Consider the following 26324-nt stretch of genomic DNA (forward strand, 5'->3'; position numbering starts at 1 on the left):
AGCATGTTTTCTTTTCAATACATTTATTGTTAATACCTTTCATATATAAAGAAAATGTGTTGGTAAATGTGCTGGCAGTGTTTAATACAAAAAGTAATGTCTCTTGCACAAATCAAACATGAACCTGTTTAATAATTATCGATGTACAACAAAAAGTCCTGTGATCTTGAGAATGCAGATAGAAAAACTGACTGCCATACAGTTCGGGATGAGCATCTATTCGTAGGTTGTTTGCTTGTTTTCCTGCATCTTGCTGGCAATTGATCAAGCTGACAGATGAATATTAATGATGTACCCTGATATGTGCAGTTCATCTTCTTACGCTCCTAATCCATAAAGAAACCCATGATAGACCTGTCTTTAAGTGGATTGGAATAATTGCGTTAATACTGGTATACTGTAGCCAAATAACTCCTACATACATTTTATTTTGTTCAACAACCTGCTGTTAAAATCCCTTTGCTGCCATGTTAGCCTTCTATAGACACCATTGAGAAGGTAAAACACAGTGTTCTTTGGTCATATGTTAGTCTTTAAGAGTAAGCCAAAGTTTTATATATACACATAAAATAGTTTTTTAATTATTTTTTTTTATTTGGGTCACTATCCTATCCTGACTAAGGACTAGGGGAGGGACTGACCTAAGATTTATCTCCAGAGGTCAAACTTTAATGTTAAATGTTTTTGTGAGGAAAATAAATCATCTATCAAAAGAAAAGGAAAAATTAAGACAAACTGACAGTTTAGAAAACATGACGCCAATTACACAGAAACCACCAATGTTTCGCAAAGGTAAACAATCAGTTTAAACAGCTGGTTCAATTCTGGAGAGGAATCACCAAAACACAAACTTGTACAAACCTATTTAACGTACACACTGATGATGATTATGAGTTAATTGTTACGTATTACTGAACTGGTGGGTTGAATTTACCCATATACAAGTGATTGTAGCAGCATCAGTGATCCCCACTCATGTATTATCATTACATTTAAATCATGGATCTGAAAAAACAAGGTCGTTTAGCAACACTTAATGCTGTTCTGAAGGTACAGTCCTCAAAGACCAAAACAATCTGGATACACATTAAAAAAAAGGATTTAACCTGTTTCCCTTGGTAGGATTTTTCCAATTCAAACAAAATGTCTTTACTCAATTTGTACATAAGCCCAACCTAAACTCTGATTATTAGTAACACTGTTACATAGTTAATTCTTTCTAGCATGTAGTTCCAAATCATGCAATAATATTCTGCTGTTGCAAAAAGCACAAGGACCTGGATTTAAAAAAAAACATTTTGTTGCAGACAATATTTTTTTAATCTATATTGGTTGAAGAGTGTGAGAATTCTGAAAATACCTTTAGAGGAGCTGTAAGGTATGTCAACTGACCGTCTGGATTTTTTTTCAAAGATCGATGAGTATTCGTTTATCTATAATTGGATTTGGATTCTTAGCCATGTGATGGTAACACATGAGAAGCACCAACTGTGGCTACAGTAGCACCTTAAAAAAGTACTTCAGGCCAAACAGCACAAACAACTGCTATCGGTGGGGAACGATGATCCCAATATGATGCTGGAGTTTTTAATGTCGGTGCTACATTGTTCTCTGTGGAGTTTCTAAGAAGTTCGGGGAGTGACGTACGGTAAATACTGCAGGACACAGCGAAGGAACTTGTACATAGGAGACACATTAAAACCACAGTTGGCACCACATTGAAAGGACATTACAGGATACAATACAGAATAATAAAGTACACAGATGGTGATTATATACATACAACACTGACACAGTGAACAGAAGACAGGATAGAGACATGGAGGTTGCCAGTTCTGCATCTGGGAGAAAGAATGAGGCAGCAGCACGATGATTTATGTCAGCCCAATTTCCTCTAAAACACTCCGTGGTGCCTCGGCCTCCTGCAGAGGAATAAAAGAAAGATAAACGTTCCTTGTCATCACACTGTCAGTTTGTTCATCTGTAGCGCAAAGTACCTCTTCAAATTATAATTAATAGCACACGAGTCAAATGCAAGTTGCTCGATGTGCGATGGGAATAGGAGGCCTTTACAGTCAGCACAGTCAGCCATGCTGTTGCAACAATAGTACTGCGTGCTTTGCTAAAAATAAATCAATGAGCACTGAATCTGTCGACTGCAAATGACGACACCTAGACAGCAATGCAAACACGCAGCACAGCGCTTGCTTTGGTGCACTGGCACAAGAAAGAAAGAGAGGTATTAATCAAGGGCCGCAGGCCCAAAATAAACAGGTGACGGCAGGTGCAGATGGTTGCAAGGTAGAAAAAGCAATGCATCAACATCTTACATCTACCCTTCTGTCTGACTCAACAATACATTCCTGAGCAAAGTATATGCTACAGCTGCACCAAGTTAAAGCTGCAATGACAAGTCAATTGACAGAAAGTAAATCTGCAACAATTTTGGCAATCTTTGAATCATTTACATGATTTCAACCAAATATGTAAAAGCGTACAGTTAACTTCTTTGGAGTTTAGACCATTGGTTGAGCAAAGCTAAATCAGAGAAATATTGGTAGTCCAAGAAGAACTGAGCTCACCTCCTGCAGCAGGTCAGCCTGCTCGATAGCCTTCAGCACGTTCTTCTTGGATGTCTCCTGAGCCTCTCCGCCCAGCAGGAACTCATCCAGGATGAAGTAGGCCTTTTCAAAGTTGAAGATTATATCCAGCTCACACACCTGTAACAAGACAACACAGCAAAGAGCAGTAGATCAGAGTAGACACCAACCTGATAGAAAAAAAAAAAAACTTGAATTCGTAGAACAACTTCTTCACAGATTTTCCTCCACACTCTCAATCAACATGTACCACGCATGACGTTCATGGTACTCACACTGCCAAAATATTTGTCCAGCAGCTCCACATATCTATGGATGATCTCCAGGGTGATAAGCTCATTATCCTGATCCTCTACCGCACAGCAGAAATACAGGCTTGCATATCTAACACATAAAGAAAGCAGAAATGCAACAGATCGGTATTGGTGACATGAAAGGTATTAGGAAAACGGTTATCACTGTTCACAAGCAGGTCTGCAAATGTTACTGAAAATGTAAACAATCATTAAAAGACGGCATCGCCAGTCGGCTTCATCTGAACTCTAAAGATCCTGCATGCAGGTATTTGTTGTGCATACAAAAAGTAAACTTTACAACCTTAACACAGATAGGATTTACTGCAGAGACAATAAATGGGATCTCACTAAATAAACAGGTAACTCTGTGCTTATGATCACGCGAGGAAACACCTCTTCCAGTACTGCAGCACTGCGCCACCGTCTCCTGGCTATAATGCTGTTTGTTTTCATTTAGCATAGCGAAAACACAATTCTGTGTCTTTTGTATTTTAATGACTCAGCAGTCATGTCATGTCCAGGACAAATCTAGCATTCTTTACATATTTGTATCATTGTCCTTCATTGTTCAGCCTTAATTATTTGAGAGGTTGCTTTGCTGGCTTTCATATCGTACCAGAAGGTGAGATCTAAATGCCAGAAATCTCAGTGCGTGACAAAATAATCACTGAATCATAGGCTCTTATAAACAATTCCAACAACCCACCACAGATGCAGAAGTGATGTAACAAACCGAACATTAACACATCCTATTACTAATATTAAACTCTGTCATAAGACATTTTAAAACGACAGAGTACAACTTACTTAAACCATTGTGAAACATTTCCAGTTTTCTTGCAACAGTGTAACGGTCTTAAGGATGTCTTGCTGTCTTTCTCCTGGGCTTTCAACTGCATCTGATCATGCAGCCTTCATCAGAGAAACTCAATCTGCAGCATCTCTTCCACAGTTTCATACTTGGGTCACATTACAACAGCCAAACCTCATTCATGGCAACTGACCCGCCTCAAACTACTGATGAGATGCAGATTCAAGGCCTTAAAAAGCTGGTAACTGCACCTGGACTGATCATGAAACGACTAATACATCTTGAGGAATACATTTTAATATATTAAATGCTGAAATATCTCATGATATGTAAGTAGTTGGCAGCTTTTAAATGGGTGGCTTGGTTTTAATAATGATCTAAGCTATTCAGTCTGCTGCTTTAAAGAAGTCATTTTCATAACAAGTCACGACGAGTGGCACTGTAAGCAAGAAGGGTTTCAAGATTGTGTTGCAAGCCTTATTCAGATGACAGAAAAAAGGGTTTATAACCCCAAACTGCACCTCTGCTGCATGTTTGCACGTGTTTAAGGAATGCATGGGCACCTTTTATACACAATCTTGAGGTCCCTCCACTCCAAGAAGCTGCACATCTTGGGCTTCCTGGCCAGGATGGTCTGCACCAGGTCTCTGGAGATCTTCTTCCTCTCCTTGTCAGACAGAGGAACATACCATTTCTGTAACCGCAGCTTTCCCTGCCGGCTGAACAACAGCATAAACTGCATCTGAGGGAGGAAGTTAAGTCAAGTTATCCACGGCTGTAGGGACATGAACATTAACTTAAATGTTTAGGAGAAGAATCTATTTCAGCATTGACAAGAAGGTGAAGAAAAATGACAGGAGGTAAAGGGACGGAAGTGTTGGTGCTAAATAATCAGCAAGCAAATTACATTTAATGAATAATAATAACAATGAGCAGAAACGCCCAAACAGTAAATAGATGCGTTATTTACGAGGACACACGATCTGTCCATCTGACCCAGTTTGCTTTATATTTGGTGAATGGTGCATTCTGGAGGCTGTAGCACAAAGTTTCATTAGCACATGTTAGCTAACCTTGCTTAATGGCTACATATTACCATCAACAACATGATACGTGTCATTTGCGCCCCCTCCTGCGACGTTTATCCAGCTACAGCAGGTACGAGAAGTAAATACGACTCCTTACCTTCGACCAGGCCTTCAAGTTAGTCACTTGGACGTCTGGTAACTTCAGTAAATTCAAGCGGAATTCATAACCAGGGAGGGTGAACGGGTACTTCTGTGTTTCTGGATGTTAGCTTTTTATCCAGCTTGATGCTAAAGTAGCTAGCGGATGGTGGTTGCTGGTGAGACAACGATTGAGGAAAGCTGCGCTGTGATTGGCCGCAAAAGACTCAGCTGTGGGATTTGATTGGCTAAAAGATTCCGTTATTCGTTACGTACTCGCAAACAGCCAGCAATGGCTTCCTGTAGCAGAAACTTTACTACTGACTCAGTTTTACTTCTCTTTTTGTGGTATTAATAGTAAAAAATTAAAAATTAAAAAAAAAACACCACACGGTGTTTCAATCCAAATGCCCCAGCCTATTCTGGAGAAAATAATAATAATAATGAAATTGAATGTCCCTTCTGGGATAAATAAAGTATTTTTTCATTTCATTTCATTCATTTCATAATAATAGTAAACATATTCAACAAAAATCATGTAAGTGAAAAGAAGCTGACTAACTGCAGTGGTAAAATACTGCTTATTCATGCATCACTATTAGCCATGCAACACTAAGTATAAAACTAATAAGGGGTATTGTTTCTGTGTAGCATTTATTATGGATACTTTCACTACAGTTTGATGTTAATCACTATACTTTTGTTTAAATTAGAGTTTGAATTTTAGAGTATTTTAAGTTTGTGATTTTGCTACACTTACTGCAGTACTGGATTACAATATTTGTTCTGCATCACTGTACTGCCACCTCTAAGGCCAAGACAACAAATATATAAACATTCTACTGCGCAATAAGTTACGTTTTTGACTGGATTTGTGTTTTTTTTTTCCTCTTCTCAGATGTGGAAAAAGTACAGACTTTCAACACCAGGCTGTAAGTTATTGGTTTGTTAGTTTGTTTTTAAGGGCTTTTACTGATTTAGATAGACTTTTATGTCACTTTCATGAAGTATGTCGTTTTATTTTATTTCATTTTTACAAAATCATTTTTGCAGGCAGTGATAAACAATGAATAAAGTGGACTTATGCAGAAATAGAATTCTGGATGTGTTTAAATTTGTGTTTATTTTACTACTAATAGGTGTGTTATTCTTTTGCATATTATATATATTGACAGTGTGCGCTCTCATGTAAGGTTTGTCTCCCATCAACTCGTTTGTATCATGTGGCCAGCTTGACCCTGAGGCCCTGGAATGCACAGGAGGCCTCATCTTGTCTCTGGAAGTCCCACACAAGAGAGCCTGGTTAGTGGATAAAGCTCTGTTTAATAGGAAGAAACTGACTCCCAGCTACGTTCCCTCTACTCAGAGCATGTATGAGAGTCAAAACCTCCCTATAAGATTAAGTATGGTTTTCTACCTTTTGTTCTTTTCTTTGGAAGACATGCATACACATGATTTATTGCAATAAACATACATCTGAAGGATGCTTTCTCTCTGCAAATGTACTTTTTGTAGAATTTCCATAATAAGCTTTATTTGATTGATAAAAAAACATACAAGGAATACCTCAAATCAACCTCAAAACACAAGAAAATCAGTTTTCTGGGGAGAAATCTGTGCAAATTTTCACTCTTGTTTAAGTAATAAACATGGATGCTAGGTCATGAATTACTTCTGCTGTAGCAGAAACGCAGTCACACAATGGTCTGTTTAAAATGCATTTATGTGCAAAAACGTGAGGAAAAAGGGTGAGGGTTAAGGACAAAGCAGTGAATGAAGGAGAGGATGAAGGGATACAGGTTTGGTTTTGATCTAATTCTCTTTTCACCTCCACAAGACTGCATTTCAGAGCGGCAGCTTTTCACTCAACTTTGTTTTTTTTTTTGTTTTGTTTTTTTTAGCAGCTTGTTACATTGCATTCAAAAGCTGATGTGATGCACATAAAACATGATGCACAACTCATCAGTGAAGCACAATCAGCTCCTCCACAGGCATTTAAATGCTGCTCACATGTTGATGCATCAATAACCCCAAACTTCTGCGCTTCTTATTTATTTATTTATCTTTGCAGTCAGTTACCCCTTAATCCCTTATTTACCCCTTAAAGGCTGTATTTCCAGGAAAAAAAAAATAAAAAACGAACCAAAAAAAACTATAAATACACTTGAACTTGTTTCCTGTTTACATAATGACTTGAAATGAGCTGCGAGGGGAGAAATAGAGGTCATCTGGCTCCCCCTGTTGTCAAATCATGAGACCAGAGGAACATAATGTATTTTTTCCCCAGGATGTACAGTTGATTCCTTTCTTGTGAAGCCTCACGAATTGTCATCTGCAAGAACTGACTCCATACATCCAGCAGCAGGACTTGTAGCTGTGTGTGTGTGAATACAGGCTGCGCGCTTCATGCTAAACGTCGTCAGTGAACAGCTGGATGCTACTCGGCTAACGAGCTTTAGCAGAGCCGCTTCTGCAGAGATCAGGAAGGCGCTGCAGGGACTGGAGGGATGGGTCGCAGCCTGGTGAGGAACATCACCGATCAGGCTATATGCTGTCGCTGTTTTTTATTTATTTATCATAAAGTCGTGTCTACGGAGAGGTAAAGTACCAGGCTTGTTGAGCTTGTTGTGTTGTGTGCGCAGTGATCAGAGAGGATGAGGAGCCGCAGTAACTCAGGAGTGCGGCTGGACGGTTATGCCAGGCTGGTCCAAGAGACGATCCTGTGTCACCAGGTGAGTCCACACATGCAGAGCAGAGACCGGTGCAAACAAGTGGGATCGTTTACTTTAGCAAAGTAGAGTAAAGGTAATGCTGTCCATAAGAATCAGTTTTCATCAAACTGCACTTCATGCAGAAGAATGCAGAAGTTCCACAAGTGAAAGTACTTATTATGCAGCATGATGCATGTCACAGTGATACATATTGAATACTTGGATTATAATTATTAATGCATTACCATGTCAGTATAATGTTTGAACTACTTTACATACTAACTGCTACCTTAATGGATTCTGTTGATTCTATTTTGTTTAAACAGACATTATAGAAGAAGAATACATGGATAGATTGTCTTAAATGAGCTGTAGCAGTTTTAGAAGAGTGTTGCTGAATATATAATTGATGTAAATGGTAAAGAAACAACCCACAACTTTTGCTTTTGAAGGCCATGAGGGTAATTTCATTCTTCTATGAAATATCTTCGTCAAGAATGTGCACTAAGGCCTTTTTTTTTTTGCTTTAGTAGGGCCTGACTTGTATTGTTATATTGAAGGACAATGATTAATAAGTGCAGTTAAAGTTGAAAGTTGCACAAAATACAAGTACACAAGCAGCTTAGATTTGTTGTATAGTGTGCTTGTATAATTTTGATTTCCACTATTGTATTTGCAAGCAGGGACTCCTTTAAAATTCATCTGGTGTTGTATTTTTGTAACTTTTTTTTTTTTGTCCTGCAGAAGTGTTGTAGATTTGCGGATGTTTTGTAACCCCTGTGGGTTAAGGTTTAACCAGACCGATCTACATAGAAATAAACAAAGTGTGAGCAAAGTTCATCCTCTGGAACAGGCTGAGGACCGGAAAGCTATGCACCTTTATCTATCCGCTCTTGAGTTCACACAAAGCCACAGTCAACTGCTGTCTAATTTAATACTGTGACCGAAAGGCAACACAGCTGATGGAAACAGAGCCAGTTTTCCATGCACAGAATACATGTCATCGTGTAGGTTTAATATCAGGGACGGGGGGAGCAATGAAAGCTCCTCCACAACAGCTGAAACTGAAACTATGTAAATTGCTCTATAATTACGTAGTTAACTTGAAACTTAAAATGACATTTACTTAAATAGATATACATAGAGACTAGATCATTAAACGTTTTTGTTTTTTTCAACTTGCATCAAAACCAGTAGGAAATACTGCTACTACCACTTGTGATAATTATAATACACTGTAAAAAGTAAGTCATGATAAAGATGATCAAATTATTTAGAGTTGGAAGTAACAGTTGGTCGTAATACCAAATGGATGCAGTGCTCAGCATCTTAAATGTGAGCAACGTTTGGTGTTTTTTACCATTTTATATGATAAACTGAATATCTTTGAGTCACATTCAGTCTGTTGGCCTGAAAGGGAAGATATCACTTTCAGTTGTTGGAATTTGTGATTTGATATTGTAAACTATGTTCCAATGACTTTAAAAAAACAAATCAATCAATTAATTAATAAAGAAACTAATTGGCTGATAAATTGATTCTTGAAAAATGGTGAAAATGGTTGCAATAGCCTACCTACGAGGCAAAGCCCAGGGCTTCAACAGTCACTGAAGTCATTCTGTCACAACTGAAGGTAGTTATGACAAGTTATGGACATTTACATGCAGTCATACCGTCTTCTTTGCTTCTGATTCTTCGCTTTTGAATTGCCCCTTGGGGATAAATAAAGTTATTTGGATTGAATTGAGCTGCAAGGTGCCTCGGTGGTTAGCACAGTTGTCTTGCAGCAAGAAGGTCGCTGGTTCACGTCCTGGTGAGGACACCCGGGATCTTTCTGCATGGAGTTTGTATGTTCTCCCTGTGCAGCGTAGGTTCTCTCCGGGTTCTCTGGCTTCCTCCCACAAGTTTCAAAAACATTTAAGGTTAATTGGTGATTCTAAATTGTTCGTAGGTGTGAATAATGGCAGCTGGTCAGTAAAAAGTCAGTTTACAGAGTTTCTTGTATCAAACAAACAGTTAAAAGGGGGATTTTAAATGTGAGGGTGTCTTTACTGTAACTGTATCTCTTGTGTGTGTCTTTGTTTCAGAACCCAGTGACAGGACTTCTCCCTGCCAGCACCCAGAAGAAGGATGCCTGGGTGCGGGATAATGTTTACAGTATCCTGTCTGTGTGGGGGCTCGGCATGGCCTACCGCAAGAACGCAGATCGCGATGAAGACAAGGCCAAAGCCTACGAACTGGAGCAGGTGTGTTTGCACCAGAAAGAGGCAGAGAGATACAGGGTTAATGTGTACACCAGTACCTGTTTGTTCTGTCAGCTATGTTCAGTTAAATATTTTAGAAAAACAACAGCTAGAAAAGTGTTTGATGTCTCTTTCTCATTTGATTCATTTACACAAATGTAGGCTCAAATATTGCAATCATCCAACACAAACTATTGCACTGACAAATTCATGTTAAAACCGCTGAACTGCAGGGGAATATATAGTTTGATCAAACTCAACTTGCTTACCTGCCACATCTCTCACTTTACATATTTATATCAGTTTTTGTTATTTATTTGTCTTCTTTTCATTTTTTCAGTACTTGTTATTTGTCTTTTCAGCTATCCTGTATTTAAACTTTTTAAAATGATTTTATTGTAAAAAAAACCCCCCAAAAAACAGTCAATTAATCAGCTAGTTTATTGACTTAACTAATAGCTCATTTATTAATAAAAAAAAAGTAATTGGATGAAAATATAAAAAGAAATCGCTGGTAACCATGTCACAAAGTTTTAGATTAAGAAAGCAAATTAAAAAATTTAGCTCTTGTAACTTTGAGGTATTCATAGATTCAGTAACTAACTAAAATAACAAGATTTAATATATTTCTTGCTTATTCAGTAGTAAAATGTTTAGTTTCAGTTCTTGTGTTTCAATTATTTTTGTAATTCTATTAAGAGATGCCACTTGCTAACACTGAAATATTGCCCAGACACAAAGGAAGCCACATGAGATCATCATAGTTTTCCTGTCCAGTCCTCTTCACACATTTACAAGATAAGCAGCCTGCTGGATTTGAAATAGAAAATAATTTGGAATATACTAATGATTTGTCAGACTTTTGCTGTCTGCTCATGACGCTGTTGTTGTTTGCTGGCAGAGTGTGGTGAAACTGATGCAGGGACTTCTGCAGTGCATGATGAGACAGGTACAACACACATGTTTACACATTCACCTGCGTTTGCGCATGTAAACATAACCCACTTTTGGTAGAAACTCTGATAGGTACTGTTTCTGAGAAGCCACAGACTGTTTTATGTCAACATCTCATCCAGGTTTCTGACCTCAGTCGCATGTTGGGAAAGTAAGCAAACTAATGATACACTGGTGATCTACATGTTGAAGTGAAAGTGATAGTGAAAGCCAGGCTGTGGTGAGGCTGTGTACTCTGCTCTTACTTAACATTAGTGGAAATAAGATGGAGATGCAAAATTCACAGAGGAGTGTTAAAATGCTGCAGCGGTCGAGATGCCATAACTGCTCCTACTGAGATATCATCATCAGAACGTCTGAAGAAATTAGTCTTGAGGTTCACTGCGATGTTGAGAAGTTAGAAACGTTGAGGAAACAGAAAGCTTCATAATGTTGTTATAAAAACAGGAAAAAGCAGATCAGATGTAGAACTTGAAGCACAAGGACGATTTTAATGTAAATGCATAGATACGCTCATTGAGATTCACCGAATCGTAATGATTGTTTTTCATTTTTAGAAATCCACATCAACTTTAAATTGATTGAGGAGTTTGTCATGTGACTGTAGTTCGTAAATTCACAACAGTTAGTCGATAAACTGATTCACATATTAAAAAATAATCCTCTATTCGTCTATATCATCTTAAATCGTCCTTAGCTGTCACAATTCAGTACACATATTAAATGGTTCAAAAGCATCATTAGCCTCATAATGAGTGTTTGTTTGGTCGTGTGTCTTCAGGTGGCCAAGGTGGAGAAGTTCAAACACACCCAGAGTACAAAGGATTGCCTGCATGCCAAATACGATACTCCTACCTGTGCCACGGTGGTCAGAGATGACCAGTGGGGTCACCTCCAGGTGGACGCCACCTCCATTTACCTGCTGATGCTGGCACAGATGACAGCTTCAGGTATAGGACTGGTGCAGAATGATGTTTATGTTTATTTCTGTTCGACACTAAGTCGGTCACTGAGTTTGTTGTCACACAGGTCTTCGTATTATCTCGAACATGGACGAGGTGGCCTTTATACAAAACTTGGTCTTCTACATAGAGGCAGCCTACAAAGTAGCAGTGAGTAACAGTTTCTTTGGGATGCTGGTTTTCAGCGAGGAAGAGGTTAAAGTCGGTGCATTTGCTGCGAATGGCATATTGCACCACAATCTCCTACTCAACTGAGTTGGACTGAATTCTGGGTAACGCAGATGCAAGGATTACAAAACTCAATACAAGCTGGTTTTGTTGCATTGATTTTGATTTGACCCTTTTTATAGATAACTCTAGTGCAATGTTAGATCAGTACAGAATTTTGATGGTGAAAAATCATGTCATGACCTTTTTGTCTCTTTAGGATTATGGGATGTGGGAGCGCGGTGACAAGACCAACCAGGGCATCCCTGAACTTAATGGCAGCTCTGTAGGAATGGCTAAGGTACAGAAGCCACGTATTTCCTCATTATTTACAGCATTTATGATATATTGCACTAAACAGGAAACACAGAATGGCGTGTGAAACGTATGTTGGTGCATGGATCTATTGACTGATGCGTGTGTTTGTGTCTCGGTTGCAGGCAGCTCTGGAGGCCATAGATGAGCTGGACCTGTTTGGTGCTCACGGAGGGCCCAAGTCAGTCATCCATGTTTTGCCAGATGAAGTTGAACACTGTCAGGTAACGTTGACTTTTACTCCAGTAATCTCTGCTGCTGTTTCTTCTGCTCACCACATCTGTGCTTTCCTTCAGTCAATCCTGTGCTCCATGCTGCCAAGAGCCTCGACGTCCAAGGAGATAGATGCTGGTCTTCTTTCCGTTATTTCCTTTCCTGCTTTTGCTGTGGAGGACGCTGACCTGGTGGCCATCACTAAGTCGGAAATAATAAGCAAACTGCAGGTACAGTTTAAGTATGAGCCGCCTGGACAATTCCACACAGAAACACTGTACAGCTCAATGTTTTATCCTATGCTTTCTAACCGCACCATCATGTATGTCGCCAGCATAATAACATTTCCACTCTCTGGTTTAATTTGAGGGTCGCTACGGCTGCTGCCGCTTCATCAGGGACGGATATCGTTGTCCTAAAGAGGTAATATATTCTTTATGTTATTATTTAGTAGAAGTTTTTCACTTATATGATAATTGTATTTTGTGATATTTGAGCTGCAAAGTTCATGTTCCTGTCTTGTCTCACTAGGATCCATCTCGGCTGCACTATGATCCTGCGGAGCTGAAGCTGTTTGAGAACATCGAATGTGAGTGGCCTGTGTTCTGGACTTATCTCATCCTGGACGGCATCTTTACTGAAGACCATGTGCAGGTAATAAAACCAAACACACTGGTCCATATGCAGCTCCTGCTGTATTCTGACAGACATCCAGTCACTTTGAATGACATGTGGTGCAGTTATAGTATTAAAGTGACTGTGTGCTTTTCCCAGGTGCAGGAGTACCGGGAGGCATTAGAGGGCATTTTGATCAGAGGGAAGAACGGCATCAAACTGGTGCCTGAACTTTATTCTGTTCCACGTGACAAGGTATCCCACTTCCATAGATGATACAAACAAAGGTTGACTGACTGTTTTTTTAGGGCTGATACTGATATAAATGATTAGTAATCAAGGAGAGCAACATTTGTTATACATTTGCAACAAAAACAAAAATGTACGTGTCAAATATATCTGGTCTTTTTTTTTAGTTTACATCTTTCAGCTATTTGGTCTAATTCATAGTTTTATTTGATCAAATTATTGTAAATCTCTGCTAATGGTGATGTAATCTGCTGTGTGTGTGTGTGCATGTGCGTGTGCGTGTGTGTGTGTGACTGCATGTGAGAGAGACTCATAAGTATGTGATCATATGTTGTCTTTTACAGGTGGAGGAGGAGTACAGCAGTCCTCACACTGTGGACAGGGTGGCCATGGGGCAGCTGCCACACATGTGGGGACAATCGCTCTACATCCTGGGCTGCCTTCTGGCTGAGGTACTGACAGGATCCTTCTACACTGTCTGAAATAGCTGCTTGCAACATTTGGCAACTTTTTGTTGTGACTGTTTCTAACACAGTAGCAACTTTTGTATCGTAAATGAGGACAAAGGGAACTGCAGTGATGCCTCCAGTTAACAATCGTTGTGTTCCAAATCACATGTTTTTTGTTAAGTATGTACTATAGCTACACTCACAAAGTATTTACTATTTCATGCAGTATGCGTACAATTGAGATGTACTACTTGATGATAATAGTAAACCTTAAACTTTAAAAGTCACAGCCTGTAGTCACGTGTATGTGACATACCTGTGCAGAGGATTGTGGGTCAGAATGGCCAGAACAGCATGCTGGCTTGCAAACTGCAAAATCTGACCAGTTGTTGCAGGCCATCCTGTTATTTTTTGTCATACTACATCTGACATACTATATATTCGGACATATTAAATCTTTTTCTGTGATACTAAATACATATGATTTATTTATTTTATAAATGTATCTTAAAATATACAGCAAAAACATTGCTTGTGTAATGGTTCTTCCTCTTGGACTTTGTTTTTCTTTCTGTGTTAAGGGTTTTTTAGCACCTGGAGAAATAGATCCCCTGAACAGGAGATTCTCGACTAACTTCAAGCCAGATGTTGTAGTACAAGGTTGGTGATAAAAAAGAAAAAACTTGACTACTCAACCTAACCGTTTTTATTTTTGTTATTTGCCTAATTTGACATTTGGTTTTTAGTAAAGCATTGTGATCTTTGTTTTCAAAAGGTGCTGTACGAACGTAGTTATTTTATTCGTGATATTATTATTATGAGTAGTAGTAGTATTCAGAGACTGGATTAAAATGTGTTCAATTCCTGAGAAAATGTGAAAATCTATTAAAAGAAGTGAGGAAGAAGAAGAAACCCTACAATATAATGAGGCCCTTGTGATGCTGTAATGTCCATCACACCACTAAAGCAAGTTTGTTAAATGGGCTAAAATTAGAGTGGAATTGTTTATTTTTTAAAAAAATATTCTTTCTAGTTGTTTGGCAGGAATGTACAATCTAACTGAGGTTTTGCATCAAAGATCTTGCTCAACTTTTTGTACCTAAAATAAAAGGTGAAGCGGCTATTTCAGATGTCTATGTCTTTCAATTTTAAGTTGTCATTCGGTTGGACTTTCATTATCCTCAGTTGTACTTTGGCTCAGCTGTGTCATTTTATTTAGCTTGGAGAACATAAACCATAGACAGCTTCACAAAAATCAAGACAGTCAAGCATCAATGACCAAGACTACTGATGTAGTACTATTGATTGTTCTGATGTCAGTGTTGCTTTATATCCAGAATTTCTTCTAGTAGGCAGGATATGATATATTTTTCTGTTGTGTTTCTCAGTTTGTGTTGTAGCAGAGTCAGAGGAGATCCAGGAGATGTTGGGGGATCTTGGGATCACGGTGCAGACGATGTCAGAAGTTCTGCCTATAAGGGTCCTACCTGCTCGCGTCTTGAGCCACGTCTACGTCAGACTGGGTAAACAAGCAGTGATTTTTCTTAATGAACGGCTGTGTGTGTGAATGATAGCAAGTGTAACGTCTGATGTTATTACCACAGGCAACTGCAAGAAGCTGAACTTGAGTGGGAGGCCATACAGACACATCGGAGTCCTGGGAACGTCCAAATTCTACGAGATCAAAAACCGCTCATACATATTCACGCCTCAGGTACAACTAGGTTGAGATGTTGTCAGGTTCATCACCTCAGTGGCAAAGCTGGGTACAAGAAGGTGAACATTACTGATTAATATTTTGGTTTCTTTACTTCTTGTTTCTCTCCCTTCTCCTTCTTGTCTCGTTTAGTTCCTGGATCAGCATCATTTCTATCTGGCCCTGGACAACCAGATGATCGTGGAGATGTTACGAACGGAGCTGGCCTATTTGTCTTCCTGCTGGAGGATGACAGGACGGCCGACACTCACGTTCCCCATCACTCGCAGTATGCTGGGTACGAAGGCTCTACACCCAGAGCACATCAGTGTTTAACTGTCCCCTTTATAGGATACAGTTTTTTCCAGTTATTAATAAAAAAAGAATATGTTTGGATGTTTATACTAACTGGAAGTATGCATATATGATTATTTTTCTTTCTGACTGGCTTGAGTAACCTATACTGTGTTCAGTGTCTACAGAAGTTGTGGTTTTGAAACCTTTTGTAACTTTTTTTTTCCCTGTTAGAGTAACTTGCGGAATCCGAATCCTATTTGCAGGATAAATTAGACATGATATGAAAAGTCCCTGAAAATATAGAAGTCCCACCACTTTGTAACACAACTTAAATGGCATTTAATACGTGTTTTTTGTGCATGTAGCTATGATCTTGATGTGCATATTGTAAATGACATTTATTTTCTCATTATTTCCAGTTGAAGAGGGCGATGCGATTGATCCGTGCATCTTAGCAACTCTCAGGAAACTACAGGATGGCTATTTTGCCGGAGCAAGGTGTGTTTAGATCAACTTAATTCAGTTTGTTTTAAAATTTTTAATATATATATTAGCATGAAAATCATGTGGATAATATTTTAAAAGCATCAAAGAAAATGTGATAATTATATTACAGAACGATCAGAGCACATATTAATGATCAAGGAAAAGGCACTAAATATTTAGAAACAAAAGCAGTAAATCTGTGCATTAAAATATGTGGTATATGGAGTATATGCTTTATTTTGGTTTGCTCGGAGAGTGAGTCAAGATCTCTGACTGTAATTTTGGAGAAGAATTCTCTTATATTTTCATAAGCGGTATAGTGTTTTCACATATTCAAATTCATATATATAATCCTCCTGTAAAGTGGATGGTCATGCAACATAAGTCTGTTGAAATATCTGCTGTTTACGTCAGTTCTCTTTGCATGAATGTTGCTCCAGGGTGCAGATGTCAGACCTCTCCAGCTTCCAGACCACTTCGTTCCACACTCGCCTCAGCTTCCTGGAGAATGACGACAGCTTACTGGAGGACGAGTATGAGGAGGAAGATGACGAATACGGAGAGGAATATAACACCTGTGGGCCTTCAGGTGAGGAACAAAGTGTGTGCAGCTTTCAGTAATGTTTGCTTAATTACACTGAGCAGTAAGTAAATGTGTATGTGTCCAACTCCAGGGGGCTCTGGAGACATGTTTGACCGTTACCTTACCCAGCTCCTCCACAGCACCACCACCAAGTGCCATCTTCCTCCCATCCAGAGGGGGCAGCACCACGTCTTCAGTGCTGAACACACCACAAGAGATATCCTGTCACTCATGGCCAAGGTCCAGGGCCTGAACGTACCCAGTGAGTTATTAACAATGCAATAAATCCTTATCTACAAGTAGAGGCGTGTATTTTGCTTCAACATATTTGGTTCCAATGCAGACAAAACACCTGAGATATATGTGAATAAAACAGTTTAACAGTAAAGTCACTAACTTTCTGGAAAAAAAAATAAGCAAGCAAGATCCTAAAAAGCAAAAGGTTGGTTTGACACTTATTCTGGATAGTAAATGATTGTTGTGAATCATTTCTACGTGTGTTTGCAGCTGAAATATATAAATATTACGCCCTTTATCTAGACTATCTTTTACATTCAATACACCAGAAATTAAAGTTCATAAGAAATTAACTTACAAATTTATCGGTTTGTGCTGGCCCTGATAGTCTATCATGCAACGCAGCTGCAAGACATGTTTTAGAAGAAGGTTTAGAAACATAAACGCATCGATTAATTAGTGTGTGTGTGTTTCAGAGTCTTCTATGTATCTACCTGTGGCTCCGGTCATGAACAAACACCGTAAATCCCTCAACCTTCTTGAAGTTCCTCATCTTCAGCACGGCCCACAGGCAAAGCAGCACAAAGTAAGCACAGCAGATCTTCCATCACATTTCTTTTGTGACTTCAGCATTGCTCTAAAGTGTGTTTGTGTAACATCGATGTCCCTCACAAGCCCCTCAGTGCTGCTGACCTGCACCTGCCTCGAGACTCTCAGGGCAACACGGACTTTGCAGCACTGGTGAGGCAGCTGAAGGAGTGTCCAACTCTGCAGGACCAGGCTGACATCCTCTACATTCTCTATGTCATGAGGTACGGACACCAAGGCCAAGCTGCAACATGCTTATAAGTAAACTGTGTTGCTTTTTGTAATCGCCCATCCTGTGTTTTTTTTGTTTGTTTGTTTGTTTGTTTGTTCTGGTGACCAGAGGAGCTGATTGGCTGGTGGAGCTGTCAGGTCCTGGGCAGGGTGGGGTCAGTGTTCGTTGTCTGTTGGAGGAGCTCTATGTACAAGCTGGAGCCTGCAAAGAGTGGGGGCTCATCAGATACATCTCCGGGATACTACACAAGAGAGTGGAGGTCCTCGCCGAGGTCAGTGACAAGCCTTAGATACGTATATAAAGCAAACAACAGGGTGGTTTAGCAGCAAACTAAGTTAGTGTTTAAAATTGAATAGGGTTTTTGCCAGCAGCATACAGATGTCTATAGAAAACCCTTGATGGTAGATGTTTTAAAACTCAGATGTAATTTCAAAAACAGAGATCTGAGAACAATTAAACTCCATCTATAATGCTGAAAACACCTAAACAGAAACCACTGGAACCAGTATGAAACCAATTAAGATGTAACTGCTTTATAGAAGTGCAGCAACACAATTTGGATCCTCAACAGGTCCTGGGTCAGATCTTGACTCATGATGACCTCCTTCTTCATACTGTTGTCTTTGATCGGCATTGAAAGGACGTTTTGAAGGATTAGTTGAATGTTTGCCACAATCAGATGTTTGATCAGGTTTGGTCAGAAAATCTAAATCTGAGCAAGCGTCCAACACCTTTCATGGCCCAGTATTGATGATTGATGCCCGAGTGACCTGCAACACAACCTGTCTTCTGAATAGTATTTTAAAATTTTAGTAAAACACATAATTCTTTTGTATGTTTCTTTAGAGATGTAATCTGTAAGAGCTAATTTCATGCTCTGTCAAGCATTTTAAACACATTTGTTTTTGGTAAGATATTCATGGTTAAATAGTTCCTGACAGCTGCTAGTTGTGATGATGGTGATGGCAAAGAAGATTGAATAAATAAAGAGGTTTTACAGCATACAAATACAAAACAATAGGCAATTTCAAAAGTAGCACAACTAATACCTTGACTAAAAATCTGTATTCATACGTTCAGTTCATGTTTTATTTGGAACTGAGGCTTTTTTTCTCCAGCTTGAAGGTAACCAGAACACTTTCAGACAAAATGCACATAATCATATCTAAAACACCTGTATAGTATCCGTCCTGATCTGAACAAGGTCCCAAATATGAAGTATATTAACATAATTCATAGTTGAAAGTAGATAAAATCATTATTTAACAATGTTTTGGTCATTTTAAATTTACATCAGTCATCTGAAAAACAACTGTGTTCATGTATCATAATAAAAAAGACTCATAATGTCTAAAATCTGTCTAAAAACATCAAACCCTGTAAGAATTTGTTTACAATTTCCTTCCACCTGTAACTGTCTTTTCTTCAGGCCTGCACAGACCTGATTTCCCATCACAAGCAGCTGACTGTAGGTTTACCTCCTGAGCCCAGGGAAAGAGTGATCACAGTGTAAGCTGAATTTATAGTTAATAAGAAACACTGGTGTGGCTACAGAGATTTTGTGCTTTGCTGATGATAATTCTTCCTCACTGTTTCTTTTTAGCCCACTTCCTCCTGAGGAGCTGAACACTCTCATCTATGAAGCCAGTGGTCAGGACATCAGTATAGCTGTACTCACTCAGGTAAACCTGTCGCCTCTTGGACTGCTACAGAACTCGCACATTTATCTTGCAGTCGTGACTGTGTGTGTGTGTTTCTCCTTTAGGAAATTATGGTTTATTTAGCCATGTACGTGCGCTCCCAGCCTGCTCTGTTTGGCGACATGCTCCGACTCAGGATAGGACTCATCATGCAAGTGATGGCCACTGAGCTGGCTCGCAGTCTGCACTGTTCTGGTAGGAAATAAAACACACAACTGTGAGTACACACAAATTATTCGTGTCTGCACAGTGAAAATGAAACCCATGTGATGTTTTTGCAGGGGAGGAGGCGTCCGAGAGTTTGATGAGCCTGAGTCCGTTTGGCATGAAGAGCCTCCTGCATCACATCCTCAGTGGAAAAGAGTTTGGGGTGGAGAGAAGCAGTGAGTTTTTTTTTTTTTTTTTTTTTTTTTAAAACTCTGCCTTGTTTTTAGCTGTCAGTCAGAATCCTGATATCTATTTAATAGATTACCCCTGCTTTTTAACTGGTAAACATCTGTGCAATAATCAGGACTATGCAGGTTTTTTTTGATCTGGTACCAAATCATGACGTAACCATTTAAAATCTTACTACGACTGAGAGTCCTAATCCCTTCAACACCGAATTATTAACTCATATGTTGGCACTTACAGTGATTTATCAGGGAAGTTGGATTTTACTTCTCCCTGAAACAATGATCTAGCTGGATCTGAATACTCTGTTTGTAATTTGGAAGATGAGCTTCTTGTGTTTTTTTTCATTCTTCTTTGAGACCAAACAAATAAAATCCCAGATGCTGTCAGCAGCCATTTTTAACAGATATAAGAGGACTCAGCACCTAAACTGGAACACCTAAACTCAAATGGCTTTGAGTCCACTTCTCATATGAATTTTAAACACAGACTTAAGACCTGTCTGATGAACCAAATTTTACAGAACTTGTTCTCTGTCTCTTTCATAATAGGTTGAATAAACACTAGTGTGCTTTAAGAATGCACATTCACACTTTTGCATGCACAAGTGTACGTGTTTATATACACACACACTCACATATATGCAAAAGCACAATCACCCTCATTGCAGTATTTATCTATTATTTTCTTTGTTCGGTTAGTTTCTATCCTATGGGTGTTTGCTTCTGTTGTTTTGTGCATTCAGGATTTTTATTTCTAAAAATCCAAGCCTAGCTATGACCGCTCTGCACAACAGGCTTTTGTTTCTGCTGCTTTGTTTTATTGTACAAAAAACAAATAAATCAGGCCCATTAAGCTCTGCTATAAAATACAAAGTATGTTTTCAGTGGCTTTTCTTGTTTGTTTGTTTGTTTGTTTGTTTGTTTCTATTCATCAGTGCGCCCAATCCAGTCCACAGCCACTAGTCCTGCAATCTCCATCCATGAGCTCGGCCACACAGGAGCCACTAAGACTGAACGCACAGGAATACACAAGCTGAAGAATGAGATAAAACAGGTGGGAAGCACAAATCAACATTGATCAAAAAGTGGATCATTATCAGGATGCATAGTTGTAAATATGTCTTTCTTTCTTTCTATCTGTCTGTCTGTCTGTCTGTCTGTCTGTCTGTCTGTCATCATCCTCAAATGTATTCATACCCTTCCATTAAAGAAAAGGAAAAATTCACAATCGTCACTCAAATAACTAGAAACTGAAAAAAGTAATAATAAACAAAAAATTGCTAAATTATAATTTATTGAAATAAGACATGGCTTTTGAATTGTGGTTGAAATGAATAAACAAAAAAAAAAAAGAAAGAAAGAAAGAAAAAACTGTCCCGGAGCACATTGCTGATGAGCAGTGGGAGTGGGCCAAAATCAGAATGCTTGTCAACAGGTGCAGAAGTCTGATTGAGAGTTACAGAAAACACTTGATTGCAGTGATTGTCTCAAAGGGTTGTTCAACAAAATATTAGTTTACAGGTCGCATCATCTTGTTTGCTTGTTTTTTCTATCTATCTATCTATCTATCTATCTATCTATCTATCTATCTATCTATCTATCTATCTATCTATCTATCTATCTATCTATCTATCTATCNCTATCTATCTATCTATCTATCTATCTATCTATCTATCTATCTATCTATCTATCTATCTATCTATCTATCTATCTATCTATCTATCTATCTAGAGAATAACGTTATTCTTGCTTTTGGTTGCAGCTGGATGACTCTCAGCCTGTCAGTGTGGGTTGGCTTTGATAATATCTTGCATGTGACTGTTTCTAACCTCGATCTAAACGACCGTCTGCTTATAATCAGCTCACACTTTGTGAGCCACGTTGCCCTCCATCGCTGGAGCGACTCTCACATCATCGCATATCAGTAGGAGAACATGCTTTGCTAATCTTCAATGTATTGCACATTAACCGGATCTTTTTTTGTTACGGTAGAGCATCATTCAGAATGACTTTTCTGCAAAATTAGCTCTCAGATAAACCAATCATTACGCTGCTTTTAAGGAGCCCATCCTCATACCAACCCACACATCCAGATAGCATTTCATCATGGAGTGGCATGGTTTGTTTATCAAATACTCCTTCTTGTGATCAGCGATGTACAGCAGTGATTTTGTTGGATTTTTATGCTCCGTGTGGCTGCAGCATTGTCATGTCTGCAGTGCGAGAACCATGTGAACTATCTCAACATGTCCTATCTCATCTGCCATCCATTTCCATGTGTAGATCTTCAGTGGGGGTCTTTCCTTGAATAGCAATGTCACCTCTCCTCGCTCCACGGTAAATCATTTCCCCTCAGCTGCTGGTTTATCCTTCCCAGGTCATGTATGAATCAAGCAAGGTCATGCTGAAAGCATTTTTCATCCAGATTTTATATTTGATGTAGACTTTCCTCATTCAAGGATGAGAATGTCATTATTTGTCTCTTCATTATTAACAATTGTTCTAAAGAGATAAAAGTCACACTAAAGGTTATCCTACTAACAAGTATTATCTGTATAGTCTGAGCCTGAAGTAGCTTGTGTCCGTAGCTCAAAAACAGACTAGGTACAGGACAGTAGCACAGGAAGACGTATTCATTTGCAGAAAGCAAGGCCAGTATAGGTAATTCTGACACATATTCCCTGCATTTTCAAGTCTGTATAGTCACACCCTCAGAAGGGATCCTTCCTCTGTTGCTCTGTCTTCGAATTCTCCATTTTTCCTCTTAAAGGGTTGTTGTTCTTTTTTTTTTGGCTCTATACAGCTGCTGAGCCAAAGTGCGCTCCATTAGAAAAATAAGATTGGCGTCAGACTTAACCAAACAAGTTAAAATATTGAAGTTACAACCTATAGTGTTATGATGTGAATTTACCTGAAATAATTAAAATATTATTATTAAAATTAATTAAAACACCACTTTCCCTGACTATATTAAATATTAGGGCTAAAACCTTGCAGTATAATTAATTTTGGAGATTAAGCTGACTGATTAAGAATTTGATAACACTGATCACACTCAGTTTGTTTATCATAATAAAGCAATATGTCAGTAATCAGAACAGTATAGCTCTCTTATGTTTTAGACAGTAATTTGTGGGGGCACAAGCTGTATCAGGCTGTTGCTACACTTGCTAGTGACCGAAATTCATTGTAGTTTTTTGTGCTTTTAGAATACTTTTTTAACTAATAATAACGCTACAACATACAATAATGCCAGCCTTGTCCTTTAGTTTGTTTGCATCAGTGTGCATGAATAACTGCATGGACTTCGTAGCTATAGATAAGTATTATAACTGTGATTTTGACTGTGAGCACCACTACAATAATGATTTCAGTTTTATTTACATGCATTTGTTTCGTTATATGCAATTGCTCTTGTCAGCACACCATATCTGCCACCACCAATCATAAATCCAACGTGAAGGTAAGAAGGTGTAGTTCATTTGGACCTTGAACTGGATGTGCGGTGGGAAAAACTGCAGTCATTGATCGTGGTGTAGAGAGATTCTACTGACAAGAGTAATGGTGTACACAGAAGTTAAAGTACATGGAAATAAGGCTGAACATCACTTCATTAAATATGTTATAGCAGTGTGTTAATGTCGTACCATCACAGCGTTGCAGCAGCCCCTCCACCCCCAGTGGAATCCTGTCTCCAGTGGGTGCCGGCCCAGGAGACGGACAGCTGCACTGGGAGGAGAGACAAGGCCAGTGGCTGAGGAGACGCAGGCTGGACGGAGCCATCAACAGAGTACCAATGGGTTTCTACCAGAAGGTGTGGAAGATCCTGCAGAAGTGCCACGGCCTGTCCATCGATGGATATGTGTTGCCCTCCTCGACCACAAGAGAGGTGGCCTCTCGCACACTTTCTGCTAAGGCTGGGTTTAGGACTCTCTTTTTATATGTGTGGTTAATTTTGTGTTTTCTGTGTAGATGACCGAAGGAGAGATCAAGTTTGCAGTGCAGGTGGAATCAGTCCTGAATCATGTCCCTCAACCAGAGTACCGGCAGCTGCTCGTGGAGACCGTGATGGTTCTGGGTCTGGTGGCCGACGTAGAGGTGGACAGCATCGGTGGGATTATCCACGTGGATCGCATCCTGCATTTGGCCAATGACCTTTTCTTTACTGACCAGGTACTACCAGACAGACAGGCAGATGCTTTATTGATCCTTTGCAGGAAATTACTACAATCACATCCAAGAACCCACATTTAACACTACACATGAAACATTGTTGGCACTACTACAAAAGTACTAAAACGTACTGAAGATTCAGAGCAAGGTAAAAAAGAAATATTTGTAATGTGCAAAATGTCCAGTATAGAAAATATGCAGTGTGAAAAAATGTAGAAAATCTACAAGGTAAATAATATACAGTGTGCAGAATGACTTCCATATAAAAGATTGACTTTTATATCCTAAATCTCAATATAACATAAAACCTGTGCATTACACAACCATTTCCTATACATGGAGTACAGCAAGGTTAGTGTTTATTCCTGTCCAATAAACAGTCTGATGGCAGATAATAGAAGAGACTCCCTGTAGTGTTCATTCTGCACCTCAGTGTAATCAGCCTTCAACTGAAGGCGCCCTGCTGAATCACCTCCAGGTGTGAAGTTGGTGTGCAGGTTTTCTCACAACTGACTTGAGTTTTGAGAGCATCCTCACCTCTGTCACCTGCTGGATAGAATGGATTTCTGTCCTGATGATGAAGCTGCTTTTTCCGATAAGTTAAATAATCCCGTTCTCGTCTTCTGTGTGAGCACAGAACATAGCACTGGTCACTACAGTCTGATAGAAGTCTTTCTTCTGACAAGGTGATGGCAACGGATTCATTTTTCTTAGATAAGATGTTCCCGTATTTGTGCGTGGGTTCACCCTGTTGTACTTCTGCATCCCCAGAAATCCCAGTGTGCCAGTGAATATTTCCTTGAGAAGGACCCAGCAACCGGAATCTGCAACTTCTTCTACGACAGTGCCCCCAGTGGAAGCTACGGCACCATGACTTATCTCTCCAAGGCGACAGTCACGTACGTCCAGGACTTCCTGCCAAGCTCCAGCTGCTTGATGCAGTGAAGAAGAAGCAGACTGGTGTGTCCAGAAGCTCCCACCAGACCCTGAAGAGACACGTTTTATAACTGAGGGATCAACTGGCCGAAGGCAAGCAAAGCTTCTCATTATCAGCTCATACAATATCTTTCATATACTGATAGACCATCAAAGCCTTGGCAGCTGAGTCATACTACTGTAGAAGAGTTTATTTGGTCATTCTGAGTCTGGACTGTGAACTTATTTATTAACAGGATGCTTAAATGCACGTTTAAAAAACTTACCTGCATTTTATGTAAATTAAAATATGCAACTGTAAGCACTTGTCTGTGCTCTTGAAGAATATTATATTGACAGTTATCTGTCTTATAAATGTATGTGCCATAAGTTTTAATTTTACTGAGCCCGACAGTTATCAGAGTAAACGTTTTAATAATTTGTGCAGAAAAGTGAATAATTGTTTCTAATCAACAACATTTTATTACTTTTTAATTTAATCCTTATTTGGAAATATTATATTATTTTGTTCTACTGTAATGACTGACCTAAATATGTGGGGAATTAAAAAAAAAAAAGGCACAGTTATTCCCCACAAATGGCTGTGTGCAAAATAATTAACATTTTACCTCTGACAGCCTTCAGGCTCTTCATAAATTAGTGTCAGTGATACTGAAACTTAATTGTTGTAGTCTCGTGTTAATGTTAAGCTTTACGAGAAGCAGAATCATGTTTGTCTTTGAATGCCAAGAAGTGTTTGTCTCTGTGTACATGTTGTGTGTTTTTGTACAACGAATGAACATGAATCTGTCTGTTATGCTCCTGTTACGTCCAGTCAACATTACCTCAACATATTAACAGTTTGTTTCTTTGTGTGCAGTGAAAATATGTTTATTTGTGGTATATTAGAGTAAAATTCTACTTTCATACAAGTATATACAGTGGCCTCCAAAGGTATATTAACAGCAGAGTAAAACTAGATTTTTGCTATTAACTTATGGTGTTTAGTGTGAAATAAAAGCAGCAATTATCAGCTTTGGTGTAATGGTGTTTACATGCACATACATTGTCCTGTTTCACAGAAATAACTGTGTTGTCTCAATTGCCTGCTTTTTTCAGGTATGCGAAAGTTAAACCTCTTTCTGTGAACAACTAAGTTAATGACTGACAGGTGGGACTTCTCACAACAGGGAGAACGCATGTGGAATTAATGACGGCTCAATTCTGTTAA

The 26324-nt window shown here is 39.0% G+C and overlaps 2 protein-coding genes across 3 annotated transcripts; one reads left to right on the top strand and one right to left on the bottom strand.

Moving 5' to 3' along the window:
• Positions 1-6: 6 nt before the first annotated feature.
• Positions 7-5057, bottom strand: LOC103360755 (adaptor related protein complex 1 subunit sigma 2). Its single transcript, XM_008286648.1, has 5 exons — positions 4893-5057; positions 4271-4449; positions 2876-2984; positions 2583-2720; positions 7-1922 (listed from the first exon to the last, which is right to left on the bottom strand). Exons 2-5 carry the CDS (start codon positions 4447-4449, stop codon positions 1875-1877), a joined length of 474 nt encoding a protein of 157 aa, XP_008284870.1. The 5' UTR covers positions 4893-5057; the 3' UTR covers positions 7-1874.
• Positions 5058-7136: 2079 nt separating this feature from the next.
• phka2 (phosphorylase kinase, alpha 2 (liver)) lies at positions 7137-25415 on the top strand. 2 transcript variants are annotated; one of them, XM_008286654.1, is made up of 33 exons: positions 7137-7395; positions 7516-7605; positions 9672-9830; positions 10729-10776; positions 11563-11731; positions 11811-11893; positions 12171-12251; positions 12391-12489; positions 12562-12708; positions 12848-12901; positions 13010-13132; positions 13253-13348; positions 13687-13794; positions 14373-14451; positions 15180-15314; positions 15396-15505; positions 15641-15785; positions 16204-16282; positions 16711-16859; positions 16945-17115; positions 17567-17676; positions 17766-17902; positions 18019-18181; positions 19340-19419; positions 19514-19592; positions 19676-19805; positions 19892-19993; positions 20941-21059; positions 21768-21791; positions 22289-22342; positions 23661-23894; positions 23978-24178; positions 24950-25415. In XM_008286654.1, the coding sequence occupies exons 2-33, from the start codon at positions 7528-7530 to the stop codon at positions 25121-25123; spliced, it is 3720 nt and encodes a 1239-aa protein (XP_008284876.1). In that variant the 5' UTR covers positions 7137-7395; positions 7516-7527; the 3' UTR covers positions 25124-25415. The 2 variants fall into 2 exon arrangements, with proteins under 2 accessions (XP_008284876.1, XP_008284877.1); XM_008286655.1 differs by lacking the exon at positions 21768-21791.
• Positions 25416-26324: the final 909 nt, after the last annotated feature.

This window comes from Stegastes partitus, unplaced genomic scaffold (assembly GCF_000690725.1).
Source record: "Stegastes partitus isolate 25-593 unplaced genomic scaffold, Stegastes_partitus-1.0.2 Scaffold462, whole genome shotgun sequence".
Taxonomy (NCBI): Eukaryota; Metazoa; Chordata; class Actinopteri; family Pomacentridae; genus Stegastes; species Stegastes partitus.